This window comes from Spea bombifrons, chromosome 5, assembly GCF_027358695.1.
Source record: "Spea bombifrons isolate aSpeBom1 chromosome 5, aSpeBom1.2.pri, whole genome shotgun sequence".
Taxonomy (NCBI): Eukaryota; Metazoa; Chordata; class Amphibia; order Anura; family Pelobatidae; genus Spea; species Spea bombifrons.
In genome coordinates, this window is record NC_071091.1 from 62,583,660 (window position 1) to 62,595,904 (window position 12,245).

General features: G+C 38.3%; 1 protein-coding gene across 1 annotated transcript; it reads left to right on the forward strand.

Moving 5' to 3' along the window:
* Positions 1-303: 303 nt before the first annotated feature.
* On the forward strand, positions 304-11,832 carry RIOK1 (RIO kinase 1). The gene is made up of 16 exons (XM_053467294.1): positions 304-377; positions 1,271-1,563; positions 1,749-1,818; positions 2,648-2,690; positions 2,999-3,091; positions 5,358-5,470; positions 5,678-5,758; positions 6,471-6,557; positions 6,759-6,896; positions 7,250-7,353; positions 7,800-7,906; positions 8,458-8,523; positions 8,832-8,951; positions 9,780-9,833; positions 10,433-10,582; positions 11,368-11,832. Exons 1-16 carry the CDS (start codon positions 349-351, stop codon positions 11,476-11,478), a joined length of 1,659 nt encoding a protein of 552 aa, XP_053323269.1. The 5' UTR covers positions 304-348; the 3' UTR covers positions 11,479-11,832.
* Positions 11,833-12,245: the final 413 nt, after the last annotated feature.

Consider the following 12,245-nt stretch of genomic DNA (forward strand, 5'->3'; position numbering starts at 1 on the left):
TTAAAACACTAACCTAAAATATGACCTCAAACATTTTTGAAAGCCACATTTATTTGAACAAAATGAGATGACACATATTTCCTTTTCATGGGGCTCCCCCTTTAACAATATCAGTATAAATCTGGAGGGGCTGTAATATTGAGATCATTTTGAAGTTAACAGCTAGTTAGTAAATTCGCCCTGCTTTCACACACCTACTGGTTCACAGTTAAACAGGCGAGCCTTTTTCGAACTACAACTACCATCATGCTCCGCGCTTCTAATGCATGATGGGAACCGTAGTCCAAACAACTGGAGCAGGCTCTGAGGGCCATATCTGTACTAGAGCCTGTACTGTAGTATTCCAAGATGGCTACCGAGCCGGCTGAGTTGGACAGGTGAGCCCTGCTATATTTCCGTGATAATGGGCAGGCTGCTGGTGTTGAGTACGGGGACGGATGGACACTCGGGGTCTGTAGCCCCTGGGCGTTAGTATGTAGGGCCGCTGCCGCGCTCTGTATTAATGCTTATGGCTCGATGTGTTAGCGAGCGGCTGCCATGTGTCACCATTACATGGAAAAAGTATATAGTCACATGCTTGGCGATCGTTGTTACCTATAGAAACATGTATGTTAAATGTATTTGTTTCGCACTGACATGGTCTGCATTGAAGTTCTATACTGCAAATAAACCCAACTGATCGCTATACATTCACTTCGCTAGCTGCACGCATCGAGCATTAGTAAATAGCTTCTCTGGATGTAAATATAGAAGCCCAGTCCGCACGTATAGCCAGCCTACCCATACCCTTGAGATCACATTTCATGACGGTAGACATTATATATATATATATATATATATATATATATCGCCAGCAGATTCCGTAGCGCTGTTACAACAGAGTCAGTAGAGCTGTTACAACAGAGTCAGTAGAGTTAAGCTTTTTTAAGTTAGGAAATGCTCTAAATGGCACATTGGGATTTTTGTTTCAAAGTTTTAAGTTATTTAAAAGAAGTTAATCGATATATATTATAATTTATTGTTTTATATGGCGCCTGCATATTCTGCAGTACTGTACAATGGCTAAACAATTAGAGCGTAAGTAACATGACTTATAGAGATAAGCGGTAAGGAGGGCCCTGCCCGCGTGAGCTTACAATCTAGATGGCAGTATACGTAGTTGCAGGCAATGGTTGCGCTTCGGTTATAAGAGCCCCCCCATGTTCATATAATGTACGATGTTTGTTTCTGGAAACTTTCCCGGTTACCCTTATAAATGTTTCGTGTATAGTGATGAAATGGAGAGTTACGATGCCTTCATTATGAAGAAAGAGCAGCTGTCTATCCACGAGTCTGGCGAGCACGAAGAAGATGATGGAGAAGAAGAAGAAGATGATGATGATGATGACGATGATGACGGCTATATATACTGGGAAGGAACCGGTGCAAATCTTACCAAACTCTATTCTGGTACTAGAGGGTGTAATCCACAGGCCAACAAGCAGGAAACACACAAGTCTTCAGCTAAAGCCTATGTTGCCACAGACAAAGTGTTGCAGAAATACGAAAATAAGATTAATTTAGGTGAGTTTATCGGTAGCCGGGCTAAGGCTTATGAGATCGCGATGCGCATGTATGACACCATCTCACGCGTCTGTGTGTCAAGCGTTTTACGTTCTGTTCTGCTTTTTATTTTATGTGATTATATATAATCAGAACCTACGCAATGCAGGTTTTAGGTTGAAAGAACCGTTTTTTTTCTTCATCAGGTCGACTGAACCTTTCTGACTGCGTAATGAATAAAGTCACTGAAAAATCCCGGCAAAAGGAGGCAGACACGTATGTAAATATTACCTTGACAATATATAAACCTTTTTCTCTTAACGGTAAAAGCGATGAGGCCAACATAAATTACTCTGTTTGCTATTGTTCTGTATTAAAGTTTGGGATTGTACTGTATTTGTAAGACAAGGTTTTTTCAGAGTATTCAAGGTTGTTTTAGACTAAGATCCTGATCTCCCGCAGCGCTGCAGGGGACCTGAATCCTCCTGTCTGTCAGCCGATGAACATCTGCACAATGCGTGCAGACAGCCTCCGCTGCTGCTGACGCTTCTGCCTGGCCTTCTATGACAGAGTGCCGGCGTGACGTGATCTTCCGGCGCTCATTCATAGAAGCCCCGGTGGAAGTGCCGGGCAGCAGCAGAGGTTGTCTGCACGCATTGTACAGATGTTTACCGGCTGCCCCCTCTAGACACCAGGGAGTCTGAAGCACAGGGGCAAGTTTGGGGATGCATAGGTAAATCGGGGGGGCAGAGTGGTATATGGGGGTATAAGGCATATCTGGGGGCAGAGTGGCAAGCCCGGGGTCAGATGTGCATAACTAGGGAGGCAGGTTGGCAAATAAAAGGAAATAAAACAAGAAATACCTTTTTCTCAATATTAAAATTTTGGGGGGGTCATCTTATAATTGAGCAAATATGGTACTTTAAACCCCCCCACAACAATGAACAGACCACATTAAATGAAAGAACTGAAAAGGTTAATCTTTTGGTATTAACAGCATTGCATGGCTAGTAATCGAATCCGTTACGTCTGCGTTACCCTACGTTACGAAAAATGTTTAGCATTATTGCAGAGTATGATTCATCGCATTATGTCTTATTTTCAGATATCGAGTTAAAGATAAGTCTGACCGAGCGACCGTGGAACAGGTATTCTTAATTCATCTTAATCCTTTACTATAAGCTATATTTTGTTGCTTGTGAAGTTACCGTCCGTAGCCGCCCTTGCAGAGTTCCCGTCGTAAAAATTAGCAATCACTCCTGAAAACACAAGAATATTATTTATTTTATATGGCGCCATCAGATTCCGCGCGCCCTACAAAGAATAGACAGAACATAATTAGTATATAGCATAAGAAGATGCCCTAAGGAGGGCTCTGCTCAAAGGGGCTTGTGAAGGATTCATGAATTCCCACCACATTGCTTTGACCATAACCCTGTTTCTGGATGTTTGCTAGGTGCTGGATCCAAGGACCAGAATGATTCTGTTTAAGATGCTTACGAGAGGGGTCATATCGGAAATCAATGGCTGTATCAGCACAGGCAAAGAGGTACGTTCTTCATTCACGCTGTGACTCTACACCGTGGTCAGAAGCCGCAGGTTTCATTATACTGTAACCATAATGAATTTTTATAATTGTGCACCATACTGAGCTGTTGATGTTGGTTAAAACTACAATATTTAACCCCTTGATGACAATTGACGTGCCAGGACCGGCACGTCTTTAAACGGGTGCAGAAAGCGAACTATTTTCGCTTTCTGCACCGAAACGGCGTTGCTGTAATGCCTCGACCTCGAGGCATTCAGCAACGCCACGATCGGCACCAGGGGCCATGTCTGGCCCCTCCCCGGGGCGTCAACATCCGCCATACTTTGTATGGCGGCGGACGCCCGTTTTAAAAGCGTTTAGGAGGCGATCAACGATCGCCTCCTAAACTTAAATGGTGTCGCTGGAATGCCTCGATCAGGAGGCATCCAGCGACACCAAACACTTACCTTAGGATGGACTGCGACCGCTCCGGAGAGCAGTCACAGCCGCAGCTGCCGGTGATCTTCGCCATCAAGCAAGATGGCGGCCGCCCTGTAAAAAAAGCAATAAAGACTAAAAAGTTCGCTAGACGGTCTCCAGACCCTCTAGAGAACTCTGGCTCCACTTGCAGGTTGAATACAGGTACTGCATTCAACCATGCAAGTCAATGGAGCTCAGCTTTCTAATCACAGTGTGATTAGTAAAAATAAATTAAAAATAAAATAAAATTAATAATAATTAGAAAAAAATAGTAAAAAACCAGTAAAATGTAAAAATAATTTCCCACTGATGTCACTATCAGGGGAACCTTCAAGTTGAAAAAAAATGTAAAAAAAAAGGCAAAAAAATATATATATATATCAAAAATATATTTTTGTGAGCAAGTCCTAAAATTAGCATATTAGCTTAAAACAATTCTCGGAAAGAGTTAAAATACTGGCATATTAAATGCCCATGGGGTGTCTACTTTTAAAAAAATGTATGATTTGATGGGGTAAATTGAATTGGCCGGATTCAACAATGTCCCAAATAACACGGGGGGGAAGGATGGCCACACATCTAATTTCCAATTAGAAAAATGCACACGTACCAAATGTGGCCTTTTAGTTCCCCCAAAAAATGACAAACCCATGCATGTGGGGTATCACTATACTCAGGAGATGTTGCTGAACACATATTGGGGTGTCGTGTGACAGTGGCATATACCAGGAGCTGTAATTTCATACATAAAGTAGGTGTGTGTGGGAAAAATACGCACACAAAAATACTACTGCAAACTTTGAAACAATGCTGGTGGTAAAATGTGTGCATGCAAAGAGTTAAAATACCAGCATTTAAAATACCCTGGGGTGTCTAGTTTTCAAATATATATACGGTTTTGTTGGGCACACTGAAATGGCCCGGCTCAAAGATGTACCAAATAAGGCATGGGCAGTGGATCCCCAAATGCCAAAGTTCAACATTGAAAAATGTGCATGCCCCAAATGTGGCCCTTTTGCCCCCAAACAGCCAGGCAAAATCATTCATGTGGGGTATCACTGCGCTCAGGAGATGTTGCTGAACACATATTGGGGTGTTTTGTGATAGTGACATATACCAGAACCTGTTTATTCATACCTGAAGTAAAATGTGTGTGGAAAAACAAATGCAAAAAAATTACTACCATAAAGTTTGACAAAGGCTGATGGTAGAATAAGTGCTTGGAAAGGGTTAAAATACTAGCAATTGGAATACCCTGGGCTGTCTAGTTTTCAAAAATATATGACTTGATGGGGTAAATTGCATTGGCCGGCTTCAAAGATACCCGAAATGGCACATGGGGGGAAGAATTACCAGATTTGGAAAAAATGGCTTTGAAATAGCAAAACGCTACCTGTACTTATTGCCCCATAATGTGTAGAAAAAAGCAAAAAAACATAAAAACATTGGGTATTTCTAAACTCAGGACAAATAGTAGAATCTATTTAGCAGGTTTTTTTATTACCTTTTATAGATGAGTAAAAGATTTTTCAACTAAACAGTCATTTTTTTCTAAATGTTTCACCATATTTTATACTTTTTTTAATAGTAAATAATACGATACAATCAAAACCATGTCATCTAAAGAAAGCCCTTCTTGTCCTGAAAAAAACAATATATAATGTGTGTGGGTTCAGTAAATGGGAAAGAAGAAAATTACAGCTAAACACGAGCAGCGCAGAAATGTTAAAACGGCCATTGTCACGAAGGGGTTAATCACTCGTGGAGGTTATTCAGTATGTCTTTTCCTCGTTGTATTGATTTTTAGGCCAACGTGTACCACGCCAGCACTTCCTGCGGAGAGAGCAGAGCAATCAAGATTTACAAGACTTCAATTTTGATGTTTAAAGATCGTGATAAATATGTCAGTGGAGAATTCAGGTGAGTCAAGAATTTCTGGGGAAAAAAAACATTTTGTTAGGAGTCACAAACAAACTTTTATCACGGCTGCTGACCGGTTTTGTTAAAAGTCCCCGCACCTCTTAACCCAGTTTGTTGTGCTTTGGGGGGATCTAAGCTGCTCCGTGAATTTTTTTTTATTGTCTTTTTTTTTAAGTAATGTCTTTTTATTTTAATTTTACATTCAAGGTTCCGGCACGGTTACTGCAAAGGGAACCCCAGGAAAATGGTGAAAACTTGGGCGGAAAAAGAAATGAGGAACTTAATAAGGTAAGTAAGGACGAGTGCTACAATCACCCTTTTAAAATAATTATTCATATGTAAGAAATGTTTCTTTTGTCATAGCTTAAATTTTCAAGGCTGGTTGAAGCTTGTATTAATAGCCTCTTTAGTTCACTAGTCTGTGGATACAGTCTCCAATAAAATGTACATTTTCCTTTCATAATGCCTAAAAAAGCTAAGTTATATACCTTTTCATAGTTTCCCCCCAAAAAATAAACACATCTTTTTTATTATTTGAAATTGTTACTGTTTAATATAACGCTGTCGTATTCCACGTGCATTACAATGGGTAAACGGCACATGACAAGCAGCATATAGCAAAACAATTAGACTTTCAGAAACACACGGCGAGGTCCCTGCTGAAATGAGTTTTCCTCAAGTGCTTTTTTTTTTTTTTTTTTTTTTTTTTCCTTTCCTTAAATGTAGATAAGAACACCCTCTCAAGGATACTGAAAATTAGTATGGCCCATCTAGCAGCCAAAGCAGGATCTTATATTTATGTACCTAGATCCGACCCTCTACTTTTATATTATTCATCTTCTTACTTGTAACTCATTCTATACTCTCATTTAGCTTTTGGTTGGGGTATTTTGACTGAAAACTTGCCTTCAATGAATCCAGCTAGAACATACTTCCAGGATTGAAATTTGGTTGTCTGATTGATGTTCATTTTTCTGCTTTTTTTCCTGAATCATTACAGGTTGAACACCGCTGGAATTCCCTGTCCAGAGCCTATCATGCTAAGAAGCCACGTGCTGCTCATGCAGTTCATCGGTAAAAACGAAACGTGAGTAACCTTAATTTGTGTGTTTCAAGGAATGCTCATTTTGTAGATATGGGGTTTTTTTTTGTGCTTGTGCCTTAATCATGATTCCATTTTCTCATCCCATGACAAAAAGTGCCCTCACCAGTAGATATCCACCTTTACCGAGCAGAATACACATTTTTCTAAGTCTGTCCTGAAATGTGTTTCTGTTTCTTTCCAAAGTCCTGCTCCTCTTCTGAAGAACGCTCCTTTATCAGAATCCAAAGCCCGAGAGCTCTACCTAGATGTTATCCACTACATGAGGAGAATGTACCAGGATGCCAGACTTGTACACGCGGACCTGAGTGAATTCAATATGCTGTAAGTGACTCAATATTGCATTGCTTTGCGTTGTATTGTGAAAAGACATTTATTTTGTTACTTTTTCACTAATAACAATACTGCTTTCAAAATAAGCCTTCAATATGTATTAGAATGGCTTTTATTTATATATATATATATATATATATATATATATATATATATATATATATAGCAATAGAGGCATCTTTATTGATGAAAAAATGCTTTTTTGTGGTATTAATAAAAAAAAAATAAAAAAAAATTTAAGAACCTTGAGGCCTTTTAGACCACTAGATATACTGAACTTACGTAACAGACTGCAAGGAAGAATTTTTATTTTCCAGTGATCTTTAATGTTTTCCTTATTTTAGGCTGAACAACGGAAAGGTGTATATAATTGATGTGTCTCAGTCCGTGGAGCACGATCACCCGCATGCTTTGGAATTCCTGCGGAAAGACTGTGCCAATGTAAATGGTGAGTGTAGAACGCCTGTGACATATGCCATCCCGTCTTCTGGCGCAATCCTTACCGCAAGATTTGGCTTAGAGGAGAGAAGGGTTCTATGTCAAAAAAAAAACAGACAAAATTACTATTCTGCACAATTTTGTTCCCTACAAATTCACATACTTTTGGTAAAAGTTAGACTGCATCACAATACTTTTAGGACAGATGGTAATTGTAAAAATATATGAAATATTATTAAAAAATAATTTTAGGTTAAAAATAAAAAAAAAATCTGAAAAATACAGACATGTTATTTGCTATAATTTATGTGATATAAAACACTGAAATAACTTCTCACTCCTATTGGTTATGTGGCGTAACTTTTTAAAAATGCTTACCTGCGCCTTAGTGCTTGCTTCTCTCTTGCATGCTTGTAATACCAAAAATATCTAATCACAACCCTTTGTTGGGAACAGATTTCTTCGTAAAGCACGGTGTTGCAGTGATGACTGTGCGTGAGCTCTTTGAGTTCGTCACTGACCCTTCCATAACTGCAGACAACATGGATGCCTATTTGGATAAGGTAATCTTATTCTGATTTGTCTTAACTATGTTCATGGAAACTGTAGACTGGGTGGAGTAGTTTGCCAGATTTTTGTATTGGGATGGTGCATTGAAAAAATAATACTGTATGTATTAAAATAGTTGTGGGCAGGCAGAATATCCTTCTATCCATTCTACTGTAGACTTGTCCATTTAATTCCAACCAATTCTCATTCCCCATCTCAATAATAAATGATAATAGATGTGGCAGTTCCTGATATTTAGTACATTTAACAGTTCAATATGCTTTGTGTGTAATGTTTATGCTTATAATATATTTTAATATGATTAGTACATACTTTTTGTTTTAAAATTCTATTAGGGTGTTTAAATGTTATATTCTTTTTAACCGCTAGAGGTCGCCGCACACCTACAGCTCACAAGTTCACTATAATGATGAGACTATAATATAATTCTGTCCATTCCACCCTTTTTATGGAGAAGGACCTGACAGACATTATGTTTATACGGCTGGCTACTTGTACTAATGTAAAAAAAATACTTTTTAAAAAAAATTGTTTATTTTTACAGGCAATTGAAAGGGCAGCACAAAGAACAGAGGAAGAACGATCAAGTCAAGATAAAGTTGATGAAGAGGTTGGTATCAAGCACATCTTCAAAGTAATGGTGGAAAGGACTAAAGGGTAGTAAGCTATGTTTTCATAAATAACATATTATGAAATGAGAGTTTTTAAACACGCTCCATGTGGACGGACAATTTGGTGGCTGCATGAACTGTGTGCTAAAATAGAAATCAATGTTTGGCGCAATTGTCCACTTCAGTTGTAAACGTATGTTGTAAGTATGTTGTTTATTTTATCCTCTTTGTTGGGTATTTGCTTATCTTGCTTACTGGTGTGCTTCTATTAAGTAAATATCAGCTGCTTTTTTTATTGTATTTTTAGGTTTTTAAGAAGGCATATATTCCCAGAACGCTAAATGAGGTGAAGAACTTCGAGAGAGATGTACACTTGATGCAGAATATGAAAGAGGAGGACATGGCTCTAAACATCCAACAAGATAATGTGAGTTTCTAGCCTTCAATCTATAGCATGCTTCGATGCTAAGAGTGTCTGTGCGTGTCAAAGAATTATGTACATTTGTAGTTTAGTATGTTTATGTGTAGAACATTTTTCTATTAGAGAATAATTTGCACTTTCATAAGTTTGAAAGTAGATAGAATGACAAAAAAACCAAACTTGTGTATGAGAAGCAGCTTTTACCCAGATTTTCCCCACAAACTGCACAGTGTAGCCAGCACTTTTAACACCTGCCATTAACTGTCAGATGGGCAATTCTATGTCCGCTGGTGACATTGTTTTATATAGCGCCATCATATCCTGTAGAGCTGTACATTGGGTAGACAAGACAAAACAAGTAGTATATAACATAGCAATTTGACTTACAGAACCACAGGTAAGAAGGGCCCTGCTCAAACAATCTAGAGTGTGTGTGTGTGTATGTGTATGTGTGGAAGTGGGTAACAAGAAGCTAGGTCAGGGCCAGACTTCCAACTAGGCATTTGCATATATATATATATATATATATATATATATATGTATATATATATATATATGTATATATATATATATATATGTATATATATATATATATATGTATATATATATGTAGGTTCACTATGCAAATGCCTAGTTGCAAGTCTGGCCCTGACCTAGCTTCTTGTTACCCACTTCCACCCTGAAGCCTTCAGATTTACAACCCTTTGTTATATCTGCAAGTTCTTACTGTTTCTGCACAGGTTTTCTAAAAAAAAAAAAAAAAAAAAAAACAAGCTTATCTGTGACTTCAACTATTATGGATGATACTAGCAATCTGTTTCCATTCATTTGTAGATTCTCTATCAGACTGTGACTGGGTTAAAGAAAGACTTGTCTGGCGTGGAGCTGGTAAGATAATAGAATTTTCATTTATTTGTTCTAAGGGATTCTTAAACCACAATCTTGCACTTGGCGGACTTACCATCAAACACAAATCATTACGTTGAAAATGGAATTATTCATTGTCCTTGTGCATCTGCTAGTAGAGATGGTGTAGATAATGTGGCCATGACTTGTAACCATTTCCTGCTATATCGCTACTTATTGAGGGAACACTGTCTAAATGATAACGTCTTAAGAAAGTTCTTGAGACTGGTGGCAAGGAAGATGGGGTGGGGGATTAATATGTAAACAAATTTAAAAAAGGAATTTAATTGAGACCATCTGGAATTGCTTCCGTGGTTATTTCTAGACGCCAAAGCAAATGTGTAATAATAAGACGAATCTGTATATTAATGAGTTTGCAGTTATCACAATTATTTCTGGACCAAACCAAGTGCAGTCATTCTGTTAAAAGATACATTAGTTTATACAAACATTAATTCATTACTATACTTTGCTATTCAGAAAAAACATGTGCTTCTGCACAGCAGATCTGTGTTCAGTTTATAGGCGACCTTCTTTTTCATTGTTCCAGATAATTTATTTAATCCTTCGTTTCCATTCAGGTTCCATCTTTGCTCCAAAACAGCAGTGATGCTGAGGAGGGGGAATTAGACTCTGACAGTGCGGCGGACAGTGCTGAGGGGTCTACATCGGACTCTGAAGAGGACGTTCATCCCAAGGACAGGAGCTCTCAACCTGACATTGATAAAAAGGTTAGTGGAGTCACCTCCTTTTAATGCATCATCATCTTAATAACTGAGGGAAATTCCTCTTTTACAAAGATAAACCTTCCAGAAGTGTCTCCTGGTTTCTCTTTCAAAGGAGTATTATCGAACATCTGGCTCATGGGGGCCAATTAATTTTTTAACCTGCGTTGGACATTGTCACTTCCCAATACTTTGCGTTACTCTGTTATCCATATATCTTCTGCTTTATTGTAGAATAGAATTATTGAAACTCCTTGGCATTTAGAACACCTACATTGAAAACAACCCAGATCTAAAAGGCTTAAAAAATAATCAATACAGCTCTTTTGACATTTGGTGCCTGTGCATTATCAATATGTCTAGGAAGGCACAAAGAAATATATATATATATATATGTATATATATATATATATCCTGTACCTAGCTCATAGGACTACCTTTCTCAGCGTCCCTTATATGTAGTATGAGAGGTCCGTAAGTTGCATACCAAATGAAGCCAAACCAATATCACCTGCAAGAAAAGTGCAAACTCAGGGTGCCATTCACAGATATTACGACACGTTTGTGGTTTATCCACAATCAGTCGCTTTCCATCCAATGTCGAAAAAAAACATTGCTTTTTCTTTTTGTCCGATTTTCAAGAATTCATGTGATTTATTTATTCAAGCTTTCTGTTTTGCTCCCTTTTGGAAATAAAATTGTATAAAAGATAAGTAATGCCTTACTTTCTTTCAGTCTTAAATATCAAATGACCAGCTTTTTAATCCATGCCTTTCCCTACTTTCCAACAGGAGCGGAAGAAGATGGTTAAAGAATCACAGAGGGAGAAGAGGAAAAACAAGATTCCAAAGCACGTGAAGAAAAGAAAAGAGAAGACCGCAAAGATGAAGAAAGGCAAATAGATTATTTTCTAAGCACTGCCTTGCAGAAGAAGTGAGATGCCTGTCCGTTCATCTTACAGATGAATAGATAACTTTTACACTGTGTGTAGACTCCCAGGGGCCACATTGAATACATGCAACAGAAAGGTGCTACAGTGCATCTTTTCGATTGCCATAAATATTGGGCTTTTCCATGTGTGAGAGAGAGCTGGGAATTAATGCTATTTAATTAACCCTTTAAAAACTGTTCCAGCAATTAAATGATTGCTAAATGTAAAAACAACTAGTCACGTGTTTGCATCATATATTAAGAAAAAAACGTTTTTTAACAGTTGGAATTGTGACATGTAATAAATTGAGAAAACCTTAAGCATGGTTGGTGCATAGCCTCCTTAATGTTGGCACAGCTGGAAACATTACTGTTACTGTAGCAGGGCCACCACCAAAATTTTTTGGGCTGAGGCCTCAATCCCATCCGTGGTATATTCAATATTCACAGTAGGTATGTGAGTGAGTCTATGGGGCACTATGCATCTCTGCTCCATGCATCTGTACTAGCTGTACGTGATAGATTTATGTTTGGACACTAAGAATGAGCTACATTATATGGGATGAGTACTAGGACACCTGACCATTACACTAACGGACTTTGATGACATCAAATACTGTACACAGACATTAATATGTAGTTGGTCACCCTTTTTACAGTTGTAACAGCTTCCATTCTTCTAGAAAGGCTTTCCACAAGATTATGGAGTGTTCTTTTGGGAATCCTCCAGTAGAGCATT